Genomic DNA, 22067 nt, shown 5'->3' on the forward strand with positions numbered 1-22067 from the left:
TTTGGGCCTATAATAAACTGGCCTCAAAAAGAAACTTATAATTTTTCACAAGGTCATATCTTAAAATCCTCTCCATAAAAATGAACAAAGATTGCACACAGGATTACTTCAATTCGCCACTTGCACGGTTCCGCCATTATGCACTATATGCGGGGAGAGCCTCGAACTGGCAGCATACATGAAAGGAAGAATTACGTAACCTTACACAGAATGTTATATGACTGGTTCAATTCCCATTCATGTATGCTGCCAGTTCGAGGCTCTCCCGCACATAGTGCATAATGGCGGAACCGTGCAAGTGGCGAATACTCTACTCTAAACACATATCAGTAACCAAGCAGTTATCCAACTGACACAACAGCAAAATGCACTGACATGGAACACCTTCCTGGACCAAAATTCACATCCCAATAGATTTCTTTTGTTGGGTTCCAATTATTCGCCTGTGAATGTGGTCCCGGAAGCTGTTCCGTGTCAGTGCATTTTACTGTTGTGTCAGTTGGACAACTGCTTGGTTACTGACATGTGTTTAGAGTAGAGTATTGAAGTTATCCTGTGTGTATTTTTTGTTCATGTACAGGCGAATAATTGAAACCTAGCCAAAGAAATCTGCTGGGCTGTGAATTTTGGTCCAGGAAGGTGTTCCATGTCGGTGCATTTTGCTGTTGTGTCAGTTGGATAACTGCTTGGTTACTGACATGTGTTTAGAGTGGAGTATTGAAGTAATCCTGTGTGCAATTTTTGTTAATTTTATGGAGAGGATTTTAAGATATGACCTTGTGAAAAATTATAAGTTTCTTTTTGAGGCCAGTTTAATATCAGATATTGGTGCCTTCAGACAATTAAAAAAAACCTATGTGTGGGTTAACTCCAGGAGAGGGGAAACCATAATTCCAGGGGCCAAAAATGAAAAATGATTACTGTAGAATGCATATCAAATTATCCATCTTGTCACATTAAGTATAGTTTCTACTATCTACGACCTATGGTTATGGATATATAAGACAAACGGTGTCAAATGTCATCACACTGAGTCAAAATTTGAAAATGCTACGATTTCTTTTAAAATAGGTCTAAATTATCTAGTCACAGGATTGAAACAAAAATAGTTTGCACCGCCTCTTATATTTGGTTACTGAGATACAGGATAAGCTAGGTCCATTTAACTATTGACTTTGGAATTTGGTAAAGGAAACATGGCAGACAGTGCAAACTATAGGCCTACTTGTTATAATACTTGTTGCCAGACGAACAGGCATTATGATATTTGACCCAGTATTATGGATTTAACCCCTCCCACACTTCTGAGAGGTACATAGTTATTTTATTTTAATTGTCTCAAAGAACCAACCCTCAATCCTTCCACTGCTCTTGCAATCACCAAAACTAAATGTATATAACCCGAGAATATTCTTAGTCATCTGTAGAGTTCCCTTAAAAATTATTTAATACATAGAAAATGACATTGTCACAGACGCATGATACTTTGTACAAATCTTCAAAATAGTTTTATTACTTGTACATATCAGATACAATAATAATACATGTAACCGACTGTAATATTTGGGGGAAAATTAAAATTAAACATTTTGATGACCTTTTGCTGTGTTGAGATCCACTACATTTCAACTATCAAGTGTAAACTTCCAGATCTATAAATTCAGTACATTGATGGTATCTTGCTTCAAAATGTATTCAACTTAGCGGAATAATTTCACATTTCACACTCAGCTTATATGCTTGTTAATAAAAGGAAAGCATTTCATTTCGACAGTGAATGTCCTGATCAATGCAAGATAGTGTTAATACTAAAACCTGCCATTATATCTCGGCCCCTGTCATTGTAAAGCAAGATTTGCATATAGACACATTTTAGACCAGTTTTGTTTGAAACAGCATTTCATCCAAGCAATAATTTTGGCATAATTACATAATGGTCTACCCACAAAATTAGGTTAGGGTTAGGGCAGACTACATGTATATTCTGTAATTACACCTTATGGGCATATCATACCAGCAATTGCAGAGTGCGATTCAAAAAATGCTAGTGATCAAACGCTGGCAGCATTTTCACAATCACTAGCAGCATGCAATCGATGCAAACATGTTGCCTGGCTGTTGACTTGATACTTGGGCATGCTCGCAACCGATCAGTGATGGAAGTGATATCATAAAAACGCTACGCTCCTAGTGATTGCTTAGAATGATATGCCCTTTATGGCCATTTGAATAAGTGCAGAACCATTGGTTTTCTTAAGATTCTACGGGATAAACTGCTCTATAGTTACAGCCTATACAATTTCTATTTTGTGCACCAAAGTATGTTTTACAAAGTACAGATGACACCGTTCCAAATCACCTGCTTTCCTCACCACAGAGCACCAACTCATTGTCAACATATATGACATAATATTTAACCTGTTATAACAAATTTATTATCTACATGTAGTTTAGATACCTGACGAATACTTGACACTTCTTACCCACCACCAATGAAATATAGGAAATGTCTTTAGTAAGCAGCATAATAGATGAACAGAGGCAAATTCAGCTTTTTCTTAAATCCACACACGTTTTATATTTGCGTATAGGTGAGTATGAAATGATCTAAAAACATTATCCTTGTTTTGCACTGGCAGAAATAAACTCGGCAATTCTGAATTCTAGTAAATATGAAACATGAAATGTCACTAAAAGTTGTACAAATAAAGTTGGTATATATTTAAAATTCAATTCAGTCAGAAGTTGGTTTCAATTCTGTGCTGCAACTAGGTTTAAATTACATACAAAAGGTTTGCTTCTATCATTGCGTATGAGTTTATATATTCAAATGGCATATGCATCTTTTTCAAAAGTACATGAACTGCTAAGTCTTTTCTTGACCATAGCTAATGACAGAATTTGTGTACAACGGATTGTGACAAGTTACATTTTACATAGCTTATCTCTGCATACTTTGTGAATGGCATAATAAAACAAACAAAATGTAATGGCAGTGAACATTAACTTGCAGGTTTAGTGGCTCTCAAACTGAACCGCTAGATCATGTCTATTTGTTAAAACTTTGATAACAATGATGCACCTGATGACCATCATTATGATCCAAACAAAAGAAGGTCCATATCAGACTATAAAACCACTAAGAACTACATATTTGCTTATAGTTGCATCACCACTCTTTATAGGGTTATCTTCTGGTGGGAATATCTTCAAATGCTCTCACATATCATACACAACTTACATTAGCAAGTGCACTGCACAGGTGTAAGATTCCATTTTTTTCTACCAGATTTGCTCACAGTAAACCAACCTGATTTTAAAATGTATGACCAATTACACTACAAGAGTCCCCTTTGCATGCACTGATTTGCAGATTCAGGCCAAGATTACCTTTTCCTAAATTTATGCATAATATCAAATTCAGCTGCATTGATTTACATGCCAACAAAGCTGGTCTTATAAAAGAAAGTAATACATGGATTTATTTGATTAGAAAAAGAAATTATTTAGGAAGGAAACAAGGAAATATTTACAACAATAAAACAATTCAATCTCACTATTGGTGAGATTCTACTCCTGACAGGTAAAAAATGCAGCTGCTGCAAGTTACCAAAAATATCATAGTCCAATTTTATTACAGAAAAGCATCAGCAGATTTCAAAGTATCCCATTGTTATGGGACAATACTCCTCCCAACTACTTCTACTTATAACACAATGCTACAATAAGTATTTTGTAGGGAGAATTTCCTTAAAACCATCATTAAAAGTACTGTCCATGAAAGCAATCCATTATCCATTTAAAAAACCTTACTCCGTATCAAAATGTCAGACCAATTCTAAAAACAAAACACATTTGTGAGTCAACACAAGTTATGTCGTTTTGAAAAAGAAAAGAAATTTCAATCAGGGGCGTTGCAAGTGGGTGGACAGGGCGGACAAAGTCCACCGGCCCCGAGCAAAAGCAAAAATGAAATAAGGGGGATAAGTAGATGTTATAAGGGCCCTGCATTGCTCCTTGTCCATGCCCCCCGAGACACTTGCTACGCGCCCGATTTCAAGTATCCACACTATTATTATGGCCTCACATTTGCAGATTTATCAACATCCACTGCATTTGATGATGATTCCTTTTTTTTCTTGTCAAACAAACAATATTTACTAATGGCACATTCAAATCTGTAACAGTACTTTGTGTTGGAATGATCACCAATTCTTTTGGGGTACATCTGTGCACCCAGAATTGTCACAAATGTGATGCGATCAAGCAAAATCAGTCGGAACTCGGAAATATTAAATTTTCAGTTTCTTATAGGATAGTAAAAAGCATTGACAAAGCTGAAAACCACATTGAAATTGAACAACCAGTTCCAAAGATAAGAGTTTCCAAAACAAGAGGAAAACAAAAAGGAAATATTTCCTTTGTTTGGCTGTATCTCAAAATCAATATTTCCGACTGATTTTGCTTGATCGCATCACAAATATTTTCCCTGTTCTACCGCTGGACAGACTTGCCAAGTTCGGTTGGTCTGTTGGGATATTTTTCTGGAGGCTAAATGACCATAGAAAATCACAAAAAACTTCTGAAATGTTGTGAATTTTTTTCAAAAGACTTAAGTCAAAATCAAACCACTCCCACCAAAAAACTGCTGCATTTAATTTCATACAGTTCAAAAAATACTCAAATTGCAAAATCTGGGTCGGTCAGGCTTGTAGAACAGGTTTCTTTTTTTGTCACCTTATAAAGCAGTCATACAGTTGATATACCAAAATATGTACTGCTGCCTTGGAATTACATAGAATCTTTTAATATATTTTATACACAATTGTTGAATACAAATGTGCATATTTGTAACATATTACATGATTACGCTATCTGGTAATGGTGGCATCTCAGTCAGTGGACTTCCTTTTCTTCTTCTTCTTTTTCTTCTCAGAACTAGGCTGTAAAAAGAGAAACAAAATAATGAAAGGCTTTTAACTGATTGCACTCAACAACATTTCCAATTTTATTTAAATGTATATTTCAATTTTACATTCATTTACAATGTATCATAACCCGATCAAGCAAAATGAGGTCAACATGAATAAAAGACAATGTTTTACTACAGCATTTTGCAAAGATCTTTCGTACTGCCCGATTTGTCGCAGTTTATGGCGTAAACATGAAGTTGGGTTCTGATTGGCTAACTGAATCACATCATTACATCAGCACATCAATCTGTGTAGCATCGCATGAACGCAGGTGTGATTTTATGCAATCGGCCTGCCAGTGCGATATGCCTAGGCAAAATAGTATAGTGTCTTACAAACTTGTGTATTAATTTCTAAGGCATTCTGCACAATTAAGATTAAGTATTGTGATATGAAAGATGCTAAATTAAACAATAAATTAAGAAAAGTTAAGAAAAGTCCAACTGACTGACCGACTGTTTACAGGGTCAGAGATGTGAAGGACAACTGAACAATACTTTTTTGGGGGTCAAAGGTTTTCAGGTTAGTACTAGGGTTAGGACTTAGAGGTTAGGGTTAGGATTACATGGTTGGGATGTGAACCATTATTCTATATAAAAACAGGGAAAATCTGTTCCAACTGACCAGCAGGGAACCAAAGGATGGATCCAAAAGGATACAACAGTGTCACACTAGCAATGGATAAAATTAAAAACAGGGAAAATATGACACAACATCCACACCTTGGTCTGGGGCGGACATTTTAAAAATGAATTTAGAAGAACAGCAACGACATCACTTGCATTACATTCCAGATGTTAAATCTACATCATATGCAAAATGTGAGGAAATTCGCAGACGAGTCCGTTTTATTTTAGGGCCATTTGTCTATAACTGGTCTTTACATGTAGCCCTATGGAGAGAGTGCCCGTTGAGGGCGCTATAACCCCCATTTCAGGGGAAAAAATGTGATTTAAAAAAACGGACTCGTGCGAATTTTCTAAAATTTTGTAGTATGTAGTATGAACATGTAGAAATATAATCAAGTAGTTGCCCTACCTGCTCTTCTCCGAAAAAATAAAAAGTCCTATACCTCAATGATAATGAAACCTAGGTGAGTAACACAAAATATATAAACATTGAGAGCAGGTCCCCTTTTTTACTCCTTGAAAAAGAAAAGTTTTGTCTTTTCGAAACGTCGGGTTGGATGTTGTGTCATATTTTCCCTGTTTTAACATTATTCTGTAGTTGTTCCAAAAAAAACACGCAAACCCTACTTACCGTTTCCGGTGCTACCTCCTCTTCCTCTTCTGCATTTTGTTCGGCTTCTGCCTCTTCCTTCATTTTTCTCTTCTTTTTCTTCTTCTTCTCAGATACTGGTGCTGATAAAAGGAAAAAAAATGTCCGGATCATTATATAATGTTGTCTTTTCATGTATTCAATAATAACTGTATAGCAGGGACGTAAATGATGTCTTTTTCATGATATCATCAAGCAGCAATGGCCACAAGGGGAAGGGGAATTGCGTAGATTTCAATGGGAAATTTGGCAAATTATATTCATCTTCAGGTATTTTAAGTTAGCTACGTCTATAAAATAAGGCCTATTACATGTTTGAAGTAGCAGTTCTACAAGCACCATTGCCTACATTTGATTTGGCACAAGGTTTAAAAAGCATGGGGCCTCAAAGTTCTAAGCAGTATGATGTGACATGCCGCCTCATCTATTCTGTTTCATTAAGGTCTTTATGATGTGCTTTATGCAACCCATAACTTCCCCAGCTTACTTTGTACTTCTTCTTCCTCCTCCTCTGGTTCCTCCTTCACAGCTTCCTCCTTATCAGCCTTGTCTTTCTTCTTCTTCTTTTTCTTCTTCTTGGCTTCCCCATCATCACCATCTACAGCAGGCTCTTCATCCTCAAGATCTTCACTAAATCTCAGCTTCTTCTTTGGTTCCTCCTCTCCCTCCTCCTCATCTTGCTCCTCTTTGAATTTCCTCTTCTTCATAGATGATGTCGGGAGAGTTGAGTCCATTCCGGTGTTGTATGTGTGAATTTCACTCTTGTGCTGGTATTTTTCTGCACGGGCTTTAGACTTGCCACTTCCGCTGATTTTGAACGACTGTTAAAATTTGAGAGGATAAAATTGGATTTATTAAGCAATGCATGTTTGAGTTCGCTGCAACTGTTTGCTCATTTAAACAGAAAAATATCCAAATTCATAAATACAGTGTCTTAAAAATGTTTTCAAAGCATACAAATGCAGTGCAGAGAATTGGAGAGATTTTAACACAGCCATCCTATCATGTACACAGACTTAGCAGCAGGTTATCTATCAAGGAAAAATACTCACAAACCATATTTTTGGCCATTTCTTACAAGTTTGTAAGTTATTCACTTGGAGGTCCATGTAGGTTCACCCAAAAGGATTATGGTACAAAGAAGTCCTTTCAATATAAATACTTTTTTTTACACAACCAAGTACTGTCACATTTTGATTAAAATGAGCACACTGTGCATAATATCTATGACCTGTCATAGAAATGACTGAGCTCTTAAGTAATGCACGTAATACTTAATTTTGTGCAAATTCAGTTAATAAATGACTATTCTGTCAACACCATAGTCTTCAATTCTGTCAACAACATGGTCTTTGAATAGATCTATTACAAGTGATCATAATTTCCCATGATATCTTACCACGCCTTCTTCTAGCTGTCTGACTCTGGCTTCAAGCTTTGCTCTACTTTCCAAACCAATTTCCAGATTATCATCTTCCCCTAATGCATCTACTCGCACTGCTAAGGCAGTCTTGGCTGCTAGTGCTCTGGAGATCTGCACAAAAAGAGAACATTAATAAAAGTTTAATATATTTGTCATGGACAGTCACAGTTGAGTTACTGTATTCATTCCAATAAGCGCGCTTTACAAAGTCATTTTGGGTGGGCGCTTATTTTTAACCTAGTTTACCTAATTTTTTCATTAGAGACAAATTTACCTACGTAATATAGGGTCCCAAGACATTCCAGTAGCTTTTCTGATGCAGTAAATGTATTGCAAGTTTACACAGGACTTCAAATCCTCAAGCTATTTTACTGTATCAACGTGTATCAGTCACTTCAACATTAATGGTATCATTTAGCAAATTGAAAATGCCCTTGGTGGGTGCTTATTGGGACATGGGCGCTTATTGGAATGAATACGGTAATAAATTTTCTATTTTAATTATTTCACTTCCCTGCCCTACATTAGTTAAACATTATTTGGCCTGTACGATGTTAGCCTACTTTTCCCAAAATCATTTGTTCAAATATCCAAACTTTCAGGCTGCTAATGGTGCTCCACCGCGAAATCACATTTTGGCCGTACTTTTGATACGTTTTTTTTCTTTCCCTTACTACATGTCTACAACGAAACACAGCAAGAAATCTATTGGCTGAACATTTACTTCAAGTGCGTTTAATTATGCAATAAAACAGGTCCTCAAGTAAGCAAGCAAGCAAACAGGTCCCTGATAACCACTATTTTGATTGGTTACACAAACATAAATTGAGTCATTTGAACTCAAAGACTTGAATACCAATTTATTTTGTATTATTAGAAATTACTCACTTTTCCTTTATTCTTTGGATTTGTCGATCCCACCAGTGATGCGTGGTAAATCAAACCATACTTTGGCGTGTCTTTCTTTGTTTTCAAAGCTCGAAATAGAGCCTTCTCGGCACCTAGAATTTGTACTGTTGAGGATGGGTGTTTTGCCAAGTTCATTAGTGACCCTGTAACATGAAAAAGCAACGTTGATATGCTGAGTAAGTGGAGTTTGTAATATACTCAACTTGGAGGAGGTGATTTAATTTGAACTGTATGCATGAAACAATTGGCGGAGAAACTAACACACTAATAAATGCAAAACACTCCATTTTTTAAAGAATTGGTTAAAAAACATATTAATAAGATGACATCTCTGAGCCATCATAATCTCCACAACACAAAAATATTTTACATTGCAAGTCCAAAAAGGGACTTTCTCACTTTTGTTGTCTCAGTGGTAGTGACGATATATACTGAGTGCTCATCACAATGATCAGATAATGTTAACATCACTGACAACAAATCTATAGATTAAATGCACTATTCTGACATTGCAGCTAGCTAGTTACATGCCTTTTTTACCAAAAAAACCCAATGTTATTTTTAGCCAAGTTTATCGTAAAAATTTGCAGTTGGATACAAAATAGATTAGGCTGTATAAATTACCTGCATGTGATATTAGCCTAGCACCAACCAATTCTCCAACTAACGTAGTCACATTAGGCGCTATTGCCTGCATACGATTCTTGAGGTAATCATATAACTGGGCTCTGTATTCTGTGATTTCTATTACCTGCAGAAGATAAAAGAGAGTAATAATGATTAATATCACAATTGTTGCAGTCAATGGTGTTCTCTTCAATTTTACTTGTTACGATGACAACAAAATGAGTACTTAGCAAAAGACTGATCAATGTTACACACATGAAAAGTCCCACAGTGAGCAGCAAAATATCCATGAACTGGAATATGGTGGCAAGAACTTGAGAGCTCCCAAAATTAAGCAAAGTGTGTAAAGGACAGTAAAATAGTTCTGGCCCATGATAAATGGTGTCCAGATGTTCGTGTTAAACCCCTTGCGTGATCCCGGAAGACACACATGTGACTAAATGTACATAATTAATGTTTGATGCTGGATCCTTTGGTTCTAACTGTTCACAACAATATGCAAGTACCGTAACCACCCGGGTATAAGCCCACTCTCGGTTATAAGCCCACCCCTATTTTTGAAATATTTGAGAAACTAGGGTGCACTCGGTATAAGCCCAGTACTAATTTTGACCAAATAATACCATCAAATCAATGGTGAATGAATAAATCTGACATCTCTTGAACAAAGCTTGTTGAATAATTTCATTTTAAGTTTGTTTTTCCTCTTTATTTTGAGGATTTATTAAGCCAATTTATGCTCAAATTTATAAACAACAGTGAGCTACAGTGAACGCAGATTACGATAATGATATGTGAGCAGTTAGGGTATTTCCCCAGATCACCCAAACTGGTTACAGCTTGCTAGACCACACGCTCGATGCTCCAGGTATGCCCTTAAGCCCCGCCCAGTAGACACGTCTTTGGACAGTTTATGACATCCTTTAAGCCTCGCCCACTTGGCACATGTTATGCTTCATTAACATAAATTTTGGCACATCAACCGCTCTCTTAAATCTATTGGGGTATCATTACAAAAGTTGCTTTTTGTTCAATTTGATACAGTTCAATGCCTAAACGGAGAAAAACATGGACAGTAAAAGAAAAGGTAGACATCATACAGTGGCATCGGATGAATGGTCTAAACCAGACTGCAACAGCAGATGAATTTGGTTGTGGGCGCAAGTCTGTTCGAGAATGGGAGCAGAAATACGAGGAGCTATTGCAACTTTCCGGCGGATCAAAGACTAAAAAATGAAGAAAGTTCATCCCGGGGCAGAACCACTCAGCCTGGCACTGGATTTTGAACTCTTGGAATATTTAAACATCGAAGCGTGATAAAGGCTGTGCTGTTACAAATTTCATGCTGCAAAACAAAGCTCGGGAAATAGCAGTACAGCAACGCATTGCAGACTTTAGAGCCTCAAATGGCTGGCTACTGAGATGGAAACGTCGTAATAATGTGGGCATACTGAAGAGGGACCAATGATTCCCAGAAAGTACCAGAAGATTACCAAGAACAATTGCTGGCCTTCCGACGGGCAATAATACACAAGCGAGAGGAAAAGGATTATGCTTTGAACAATATTGTGAACATGGATCAAACTATGGTAAGGTTTGATATGGTGTATAAACGGACAAATAATGAACGCGGACAACGCACTATACGTTTAGCAACAACAGGCGGTGCAAAAAAGGGTTTACAGTTGCCCTTGCTGCTTCCGCCAGTGGTATTAAACTGCCGGCGTGTATTTACTTTAAAGAGCGTAATGGACAGATCCCCCCACGTGTTCATGCAGCACTTCACATTCCTGACAATGTGAAAGTGGCAGCATCACCAAATGGTTGGATGCGTTCACCTGAAGTTGAACGATGGATTCGCAATAGACTTGATGCGGTGCGAGAACATGATGATACTGTCCCTCTGTTGGTTGTCCTTGATAGGTATACAGCCCACAACTCTGCCGCTACCAGAGATCTTCTAGAAGAGCTAGGCATTGATATTGTTTATATCCCTGCTGGTTGTACCAGTCTTGTCCAACCCATGGATGTTAGAAGCGTCAACAAACCATTCAAGGATAAGATGCGTCAGTTGTGGACCGAGTGGTTCTCAACACATGATGAGCGAACACCAGCCGGCAACCTTAGAATGGCCACTCGCCAGCAAGTCATCAATTGGGTTAGCAGTGCGTGGGAATCAGTAGCAGAGGACATTATTGTTACCGCTTTTTGAGATGCGGCATCTCAAATGCCATGGACGGCACAGAAGATGACGAAGCGTGTGATGAGTTGCCTGATCCTGATGAACAAGATGATCTGGAGAATGATGCTGCAGGTCTCCTATTTGACGATGAGGGGAAGACTCGATGATGATATTGACTTTGAAGGATTTGAAGAGGAGGAAATGAATGACATTGAACAATGAATCTAAAAATTTGGTAAAGAACTTACAATGAACAATGGAAAACAGAAGTTTGGTCAAGAAGATTTGTTCTTGAATGTTTGTTTTTATTTGAATAATTATTGTGATGTGATCTAACAAAATGAATCAGTTGTTGCCCATTTGTTTTTAATATTGCACTGTTGCTGAAATTCCCGTTAAAATGTAATCACTTGCAAGTTTTTTTTCAAAAGATAATCAGTTCAAAAACAAAACACCAACAAGAACATGTTTGATAAATACAACAACCAAGTCATTGCGCTAGATTGCATCACAATAAATTGATAGCAAGGTTGTCCTGTACCGTCTGATTGAATTTTTTAATTTTAGTCATTTTTCCATTTTATTTTTTTTTTCATTTTTGGTTGACCAAAAAAGCAAAAAAAGTACACCAAAATATTTAAGACGGTAGCAGGTCTATTTTTTTTTTTTTTAATTATCCTTTTTTACTGAAAAAGAATGTTAGCAAGAAAACAAGAAACAGTCTGTCTGTGTGTTTGTTTACTCTATAAATTAGGGTAGTGGCACTTTCCTGAGTGCTCTAATGGCATCCCAATTGAATTTGTTTTAACACCCCCATTCATGCATTTCATAATAAAATATCGTATTATGCCAAAACAAGACCATGAAAGGTGCACGACCTTTAAAGGTCGTGCACCTGGATTTGCTCCATTATCAATTGGCAATGTTTTGCATATCAATGACCTATGGCTACTGATGGACTGATTTACAGCTTCATGCTTCTATGCTCTACCAGTGACCCTCCCAGTATTGATTGGCTGAATAGCTGAGCTGCATGGTCTGAGCACGTGAATATCTGTTTACACATGTGCTTCTTGGCAATCCCCGTGTCAATCACTATGCTACACCACTAAAACGCGAGTGTTGATTGGCTGGGCTGCATTTAGCTCTTGGGCTGCATGTGGACATAAGGCCAAATAAAAAATAAACATGTTTCAAGCGTCCCCTCCCACTTCCTTTTTTGAGGTTTCTTCAATTTTATTTTTATTTTTTGAAATTCAGTTATAACTTTAAAAAAAAATTTCTATGAAGTACAGATGCTTTCAATAGCCTTGCTAATAAACAAGAAACACTTTTATAAGGTTTTGTGATAGTTAGAGGGGATATATCTCTCAGAACAACAAATAAAAAGAGGCCTCCTTTTTCCACACATTATTGTATACGCTAAAACAACTCTAATTATGGGTATTTACACTGATTTTGCAATAAAAATAAAAAGTCCCTCTTCCTCTTTTTTCAAAAACCTGGACGTGAAACATGTTTTTTTATTTTACTTGGCCTTAGCTAAACCCTGGGCATTTATACCCGGCCTCGTGGTCTGTCTACAGGGGCTTTCTCGTGTCTTGGGAGCATAATGAAAACATTTTATTGTACATGTACTGTACTGGTACATGCATAGCACAAACTTTAGCCGGGTTTTATCTTGGATACTGGCGTGGTGGTGGTGGTGGGGGGGGGGGGTTGTGGTCTGTGTATGACTGCTGATACAATGACACTGTACATGGTTTGCTTGACTTGATAACTTTATTATGATCACCTTTTTTTGTATTAAAAAAAAAACAGGGAAAGGCCTAAATATTATACAAATTTGGAAAAAAAAAATTCCATACACTAGCCCCTCCCGGTATAAGCCCACCCCATTTTTTGAGTGAAATCGCCCATCTAGGGGGGTGGGCTTATACCCGGGTGGTTACGGTATTTACATGTTTCTTTTGTTTTCTTTGTGCATAAAATCCCTCATTATTTTTACTTCCCAAACATTCTACATTTGCAACCAAGAGCCTGACAGCTGCCTTCTTACCTGGTCACATAGGTACTTTATGTTGCTAATATCCTCATCAGATACTTCTGTTCCCATGGAGATTTCAGCTTGTGATTTGACCTGTTCCTCTAACTCTTCTGGAAGAATCTCTGATAGGTCTGTTGATGATGCATTGGTCCTTACACCTAAATCATTATCAATACAAATACATTTATGTGCGTTATAATTTAATATACAATCAAAAGTGCACAATGTGACCTTTTGCACATGCACACTAACAAAGATTGAGTTTATCTAAGTCCCTACAACACCAAATACCAATATTTGCAACAACAATGTTTAACTTTGGGGAAAGTAGTTTTGTAAGATCAAGAATTTTAACACTAAAGTGTAAACATGTTTTTGCAGTCAGTCATCAAGATGCATGCTTCACACTACATGTACCGTACAACAATCCAATGTTTTAGTTTAAAATTAAGAATCGTAAATCGTAATTTAGTCTAGAAACTCGCATTTTGATCTATGTACACATCCAGATTCTCATTCACGGTTTACCCCCGCGGCAGATTACCTTCGCGGCTACACCTGGTGTAGCCCTGAAGCTACACCTTAATAGAGCTACTCTGAAGCTACTCCAAGTAGCTACACCTTAGCAAACCCCATAGTGGATACACCATATCAGAGCTACTTCGCTGCTACTCCATCCATGGTCTGTCTAGAAGCCAACTCCGTGCTACTCTAGTGCCAACTTCTGATACGCCATATCGGAGCTACTCCAAAGGTACTCTTAAGAAGCTACTCTGAAGTACATCTGATAGCTGTCAGCCACGAGCCAACCCTGGAGTAACACCGAAGTCAGCTCGTGTACAACCGCAGCTAAACGGGTCATTGACCGGCAGCGGTAAACAACTCGCCGAACGCAGAATCGGCCGCGCACTAGTGCGCCAGATCTAGCTATTTTAGCAAAGCGAACGTTTGTCAGTGTTTGTTGTTTTGATTAATTGATTGACCATGTTTGCACGCTTGCATAGGGCGTCATGAATCGCTTTCAGCCGCACACGGAGACACGGACTATCAATTTGTTTCTTTTTTAGTGGTTTTGTTTCCTTTGTAGAAACTTGTTCTTTTGTTTAACGACAGTACGACTTCGTCTCAATTTGTTTTTAAAATCATTTTCAATCATTATTTAATTTTGTGTTTCTTGTTATGTTTTTAGTTTTGCTAAACTTGAGATGCTTGCATGACGTTGTCGTTCTGTATTTTAAAGAAAGTGTGCATACTGCGGTTCGCTGTTCTACTTTCCCATGTTGTTTGTTTATTACAGGAGTTTATTATTGGACCCACAGTTAAAATTTATTCATAATTTATACTTATTGAATTTCTTGTTTTCATGCTGTTTTCCAAACATTTTGCACCACATTACTTTACTGTTGCAAGTCGTAGCCTAGGCTTTAGGCCTATATTAATATACTTGCAATACAGTTTTTGATATTTTACATGTTTTGGCTAGGCCTACTAGTCTTTTAACTTTCATTGATGTTACTCGCAGTTTTCATATTTTCTCGGTTGTAATATTCATCTTTTACTTTGACTTACCTGTTTGATATGTGTTTTTTCGTTTGTTTGAGTAGGCCTGCATTTGTTTGTTTTTTAAACATTTTTCTTTGCTTATTATTATACTTGAATGATTGGTCACTTATTTATTAAAAAGTAAATATTTAAATAAGTTACTAAACAATTAAAAAGTAAATAAGTATAATATAATACACGTAAATAAATAATAAATATAAAACTAATAATAAATTTAATAAAAGCGTAAAAATAAATGAATAAAAGTGGGGTCCTAAAATAAATGACCAATCATTCAAGTATAATATGCAAAGAAAAATGCTTAAAAACATACAAATGCAGGCCTACTCAAACAAATGAAAAAACATGTTAGCAAACAGGTAATCAAATTAAAAAGCTAAATAACAACCAAGTTAATGATAATTATTATCATTCTAATATTGATTATTTTACATAGGCCTAGGCCTATTTAGTACTATTCTTTTTAGGCCTAATAGGCCTACACATGTTTACTTATTTACTTTCTTATTTGTGTAGTTTTTACTTGTTAATTTAATTAGGCCTACCTATTATTTTATTTACTTGTTTATTCATTGATAAATTTATTTAGTCAGTTATTTACTTCATTAATTTTACTTGCTTATTTCTGAACTTGTTTATAGGCCTATTTACTTGTTTACTATTTTCTATTATTATACTATTAACATATATTTGAAAAAAAGAAAGAAAGAAAGAACAAAAATCCCTAATATATCCTAATAAAAGCATACAATAAAGCTAAATTGAGAAAATAGCATTCAATCTGGCAACAGATCATCACACATTTTTTTTTACGGAGTACCTCTAGAGGTACTCCGCTATTAGGCTGTCTCTACGGGAGGTACACCGTGGAAAACCGGATAGGAGTAGTCCACGGATTTTTGACTCGCGTTGGGGTGCACCGCTACAGATTAGCCCTGGGGGTAATCCGGAGTAGCTTCAGAGTACATCCAGTGAGAAATTGGATGTGTATGTGTTATTTCCTTTGCATACCAGGTGTAAATAAGCCACTGTAAAGAACATTCATAAGTTATTTATTCTGATTGACCAACTCACCCATTAATTTGACTACTCTAGCAAATGCCAGGTTATCTGTGATGATTTTACCCAGCTCAGGGAAATGCCATCCATACCACTCCCGACACCTCATGATGTAGTTGTTGAGCTCTTTGTCAAGGTCATCTAATAATGCTGTAAGAGGGGAAACAATGACATGTAGTCATGTACACATTATTGCGTTTGTGACTCGTTTAACAATTGATGATTAACTGCAATCAAAACATGCTATAAACCATACTGGGTCATCACCCTGAAATTGATTCTGAAAAATTCATCTCAAAAAATGCTGAAATTGGCTCAAATGCTATGCCTGTTGTTTTAGCTTATTAGGATAAATACAGAACTGAATTTTCTGAACATGTTACACACTGCAACAAAATAAAAGTAAGCGATGACATAAACTACATTTTGCCACATAATGTAACGCCTTACCAACAACACAGCGCTATCTATGTAATATCAGCTTCGGATTTGTATAAAAGAATCTTGGAATATATAAACATTTTATGGAGTAACTGAACAAGTACACTTGTTGCATAAGCTTACTGCAAATGAACATGTTTAATTGTTGTCTCAGTGGTAGTGACGATATCTATTAAATGTTCATCACAGTGATCAGATAGTGTTAACATCACTGACAACAAATCAATAGTGATAATTGTATTCAACACTACCTACACTTTTATGTGGGGAGTACAGAAATAAATGTGTTGAAGTTTTAACAACTATATAAATAAATAATATATTGCAGAAAAGAAGTATTTGGTGGGCAAAGTTAATTTATAAAACTTCTGTTATTGTTACTTACATATGGCTTGTACAATCATAGTATCCACTTTGTCTGGGCTAAATTTCAACTTGTATCTGGAAAGACTGACATTGGAAATATAAAAAATAATTATAGCAGTCTGTTCTCCCATACTCAAGTACATTTGAACTTCTTGGTAGTTACTAGTAAACAAAATAACTGAACCAGGATTAGCTTACTGTTTAACGAGTATGCATATATGTTGTCTCAGTGGTAGTGACGATATATTGAGTGTTCATCACAACGATCAGCTAGTTTTAACATCACCGACAACAGATCAATACGATAACATTAATTAGTGAAAGTACAGTGTCCAACATCATACATATTAGGCAATATAAAATAATTATATCAGCAACAAAGTTGTACTTATTAGCTGCTCCATGGTTTCACACCAATCTTAGATGTTTCCAGTGCAACTGTTGAGAATAAACCAACAAATTTACTTCCAGTATGTTATATTTCTTAAAATTACTGGGCTAAGAAAACAATGGAGTTTTTTTTTCCAAAAGATTTCCATGCTGTTCTTACCTATGTGACAAACCTAACGTCATGGCAGTCATCTCCTTCTCTGGCAAGCCAGGTACAAGACTGGTGAATTGTGAACGAATGCCACGCATCAGCTCCTGTATGGATGAGTTGCACACACATCCTAGGCTCACTTTCTCCTGCAGTAGATAAGAATATATGATATAACAGTCGTAAAATACACTAATTTTTGTTCATACATGCAGAGGAATGTGGAATCAAAATGGCCACCAACTCCAGTTATTCAAGTTACTATTTATGACAAATGTGCAACTTTTCCCTTGCAAATTTAGAGAGTACCGTACCTGGAGTCCTTTTATGTATGTCCTAAGTGCAAGGACCATTTGTGGCAGGTTTAGAAAAAGTAAAATGGCAAAGTTGTAAGTTGGGTTCACTTCATAACTATTCAAATGGTAAAAATGCATACAAAACCAAAGTAACGTTATCGTAATATTTGTAACCAACCATTTGAATAAATTAAGAAATGAACACACAAGTTTGACCCTTGTGGATATTTCATTTGTTTATTTGTTAATTGTTTTTATTTTTTAGACCCCTACTATGTAGTATTTCTAAGTTACTATTTCTATTTGTTTCCTTCGCTTAGTGCCCCATCTTCACATTCTTATATGAACTGGAGAGAATGTTGTCTCAGAGGTAGTGACGATCAAGTTTGCTAACATCAATTATGATCAGTCTCATGTTGAAACATCACAGACAACAATCAACCTTGCCTTACAGAACAACCGTACACAAGACCAGGCTCATAGAACTGATATGAAGTGTGCATGGGGATTTGGTTTACAAACAGGTTCCTACCTTGATTATGTTTCCTAACTTGGCATCAGCCACTGCAAGTTCTTGATGTGCATCTTTGGCGACAATTTTCTTCAAAATCTTCTTTAGACTCTTATTTAATTTGCCTTCTATGGCGGCTGTAGCAGCTGTAGGATTATAAAAGGAAGCATTTATACTAGTGATTACAGAAGGTCTCATCTTTATTGTGATTCATGGAGGAGGAAGGAGAGAGACAGGTAGAGTATCAAATAAGATATTACTTACCTGCTAATGCCTCTGTAGTGTCAGTGAATTTTTCAAACTGTTTTAACTTTAATCTGCAAAACAAAAAATAAATTATTGAAACATTAACAATCATATTGTACATCAGGCTTGAACAAAGAAAGTTAGATCATTAAAAGAATGCGCAATAATGGATACTATATACGTAAAGTTTTGGATCAGAAAAAAATTGGCATCAGGGGCTTCATATGATCACAGAGTGTAGCAGACACATGGGATAAAAGAAAATGTTCCAATATCTTTATCTTGACAAAATGAACCCATCATCCCCCGAATTAACCTTGATATGATTTGAATATATTATTAGGACCAGGGTCACTCCTATTCAGCAAGTTAACAGATAAGACTGACTAATTCAGCTCTCAAGATTGCTACAGGATTTTGAAGAGAATTAAAATAAATACATAGGCCCACATGTCTAATGTATGCATGTTTAGTGGCCTGGGGACTACATTTTAACACATGACTTACACTTTACTTGCTCCTTCTGGTGTTGAGAAATCTTTGTAAATGTTGTCAACTTCTTGCAACTTACTCTCATCAAGCAGCTGAAATAAATCCACAAAAGATATTACCACGATTCAAGCCAGAATATGCACAATGTATGACACTATAAATGATTTTCCAAACTATTTTTCCATCACGTTAATACCTTACAATAAAACTTGCGATGCTACCCTCAATCTGAATTGGCTGATCACCAATGATTTTACCCGATTATAGATTCTATGTCGATGATAAATGTAATGCATCATGCATGAATGGTAATGTTCACAAACCAAGTTTAATCTTGGGTTTAATAATGTAATCTGTGAAGAATGTCATGCCCACTCCGTTGCTTGTTTGTTTACATAATTGTCAATTCTACCTTGTCACTTTTGGGCAGGTTATCAATTTTGAGGTTTTTACATATCTTGAATAAGGAGATATTTTGCTCCACAACCCCGTTTTCCCTAAAGAAATCGGACATTTCTTTAGCTGAAGATACTGAGTTCATACAAAAATGTAAGTTATGGTATTATAAAATTGGAAATTGAGATATCGGCTTTTAAAAATATTATTGACAATGTTGAGAGTAGGAATTACCTTGAAAAAATGTCTCAAAAATACAAGATGCCAGTTATTTTATATATTCCGGTCTGAAACTATCAGACAATATTTTTAACATTAAGGGGTACTACGCCCTGTGGTAAATTGTGACTATTTTGTTTTTTCTCAAAAATAATAACACACTGGTAACATAAGTTATGTATATTATTGGGGGAAGGAATCCAATTACTACACTGAAATTTCAGTGATTCAAGACAAGCGGTTCATTATTTATGATAAGAAATGAGGTACATCGTATCGGTACCTTATTTCTTATCATAAATAACGAACCGCTTGTCTTGGGTCACTGAAATTCCAGTCTAGTAATTGGATTCCTTGCCCCAATAATATATACATTTTGTTACCAGTGTGTTATTATTTTTTGAGAAAAATACAAAAATATTCACAAATTTATCGAGGGGTGTAGTACTCCCTTAATAACATCACAAATTCGCAACAAACATAAATTATGAAAAAATCACCTGGGCAGATTTTTGGCTATTCCTCAATTTACGACCCTGCCCAAAAGTGTCTTAGTTGACATGACAGTGCAGTGCCAATGACACGTCACATTTGTGTGTGAATATTTTGACGAAATGGTTCTGTGGGATTCACACAAAATATTGCATTAACGAGACCCCTGATACTGAGTGATATTATAATCAAATTCAGTAAACCTTTGACGAGCATGTTTTTGAAGTATACATCGCGTATTTACTGCGTAGGACCCACTTGTCTCTGATTGGCTGCTGAGGCAATCTGCTGTTGCAGAGTGGAAATTTATGAATGAACTGTGCGCCGTTAGGCTAATGAAAGTCGATTCCTTGTTTCCCGTTACCCTACTCCGCTCAAAACCAATTGCTGGCCAAATATTTCATTATTTTGAATAAAATGTTGATTTCTAACAAACTTTACATACAAATAAATAATCAGGGGTGGAATTCCGTAAAGTGCCACAGGAGTCCAAGTGGATTCTCGCAAGAGAGTTTTGCGAGAATCCATGGATTCCTGTAAATGGATTCTCGTTGTACAATCTTGCGGGAGTCCAAAAGGTATTACATGTAGGCCTACTTAAAATGCATTCATACAAACAAACTAACAAGCTATTGACTACATGTAATTGGCAGTATTGATTAAAATCGGAAACTGCTCTTGTTGTAAACATGGAAGGAAGAGTCATGTTTTCGCGATCGCGAGTGTTGAACTTAAACGTAAGTTCGCTGAGCCGATCATTTCCAGCACGAGTCCACATGGACTCTCGCAATAGGACTTTTACGGGAGTCTCTGCGAGAGTCGACTCTCGCTGAAATTCCACCCCTGAATAATTGTGGTTTTAAATATAGGCCTATCATAAATCTCTTTCTGTTGATTTTCAGGGATTTTCTTTGCAGTAGGAGCATGGTGTATGGTTAATAATGAATTAATAATGAATACCTACTCACTTCTCTGTCCCGCACTTTTGATCTGCTCTGATCTCATCCCGTAAAAAAATATTGTGAAACTTTTGATATAGTTGTACAATCACCTTCATGTGTGGTTGTAAACTACATCTGTAAACTACAAACTGTGATTTATCACATGTATACATGGGTAGTTATTGGTTTACACATGTAACAGATGCAATAATGAAATGGTATGAAATAATGAAAAAAGAAATGGTCACCTACACAGTCATGAAAAATTGTGTAACGGGAAAAAAGGAATTGACTTTCATTGGCCTTACCGCCGTACGCGTTGTAATGTTAATGTTAGCTCCGAATTTACAACATCGCGGTAGTCGCGCTCATCAAAGGTTTGCTGCATTTGATTATAATCGGGAAGTAAACACATGAACACAGCCGATCACGACGACAGGTGATGATGATGATCGTAACGTAATCACATAAAAAATATAAAAAATCGTTGCTCAAAAGTCAAAAATTGTCAGTTGATAGTCATCATGTGACCGACCAACTGATAAATCATGACTGACTATCATCATGAATATTGAATTGACAAAGACTGAGTTCCTTAGTCTATTCAACATGTTCAATTTGCTGTCCTCAAGCATTGTGAAAGGTTCAAAATTTTGCACCACACCACCCATGGCATGCACCTGCATTCATGCATTGGTTGCATGCAGTCATTTCACGGACGCTAAACTAGAGCTAGATGCCAGATTTATCCGTTTTTAAAATTTGACAGCCATATAAAAATAAAGGAATCATATTGTGTACTCTAATATATTATCTTTAAAAACTAAATTACCTTAAAAATGGCATAACCGGCCGGTGATTCAAAGAGGACCAACATCTTCGGTAAGCTTATTTCGACCACGCGGTAGAGAACGTGCTGGAAAATGTACGCATGCGTGAACTTATTTTGGTCCACGATGTAGTTTTAACTTTAGATAAAAAAAAGTTCAAAGTAGATATTTTACAATCAAATTTTGATTAAAATATATATTTATTTAATATAATAAAATATTTTTGACGAACTTACAT

General features: G+C 36.3%; 1 protein-coding gene and 2 non-coding genes across 3 annotated transcripts; all 3 read right to left on the bottom strand.

Moving 5' to 3' along the window:
• Positions 1-4638: 4638 nt before the first annotated feature.
• Positions 4639-21942, bottom strand: LOC140155781 (nucleolar protein 58-like). Its single transcript, XM_072178742.1, has 14 exons — positions 21832-21942; positions 18967-19043; positions 18478-18530; positions 18235-18359; positions 17419-17555; positions 16888-16952; positions 16077-16211; positions 13452-13597; positions 9208-9334; positions 8563-8726; positions 7651-7785; positions 6739-7072; positions 6234-6334; positions 4639-4943 (listed from the first exon to the last, which is right to left on the bottom strand). Exons 1-14 carry the CDS (start codon positions 21874-21876, stop codon positions 4893-4895), a joined length of 1695 nt encoding a protein of 564 aa, XP_072034843.1. The 5' UTR covers positions 21877-21942; the 3' UTR covers positions 4639-4892.
• On the bottom strand, positions 16641-16727 carry LOC140156117 (small nucleolar RNA SNORD70). Its single transcript, XR_011859482.1, has one exon. It is a non-coding gene; the product is annotated as a small nucleolar RNA SNORD70 (small nucleolar RNA).
• On the bottom strand, positions 18055-18143 carry LOC140156116 (small nucleolar RNA SNORD70). The gene has a single exon (XR_011859481.1). It is a non-coding gene; the product is annotated as a small nucleolar RNA SNORD70 (small nucleolar RNA).
• Positions 21943-22067: the final 125 nt, after the last annotated feature.

This window comes from Amphiura filiformis, chromosome 6 (assembly GCF_039555335.1).
Source record: "Amphiura filiformis chromosome 6, Afil_fr2py, whole genome shotgun sequence".
NCBI lineage: Eukaryota > Metazoa > Echinodermata > Ophiuroidea > Amphilepidida > Amphiuridae > Amphiura > Amphiura filiformis.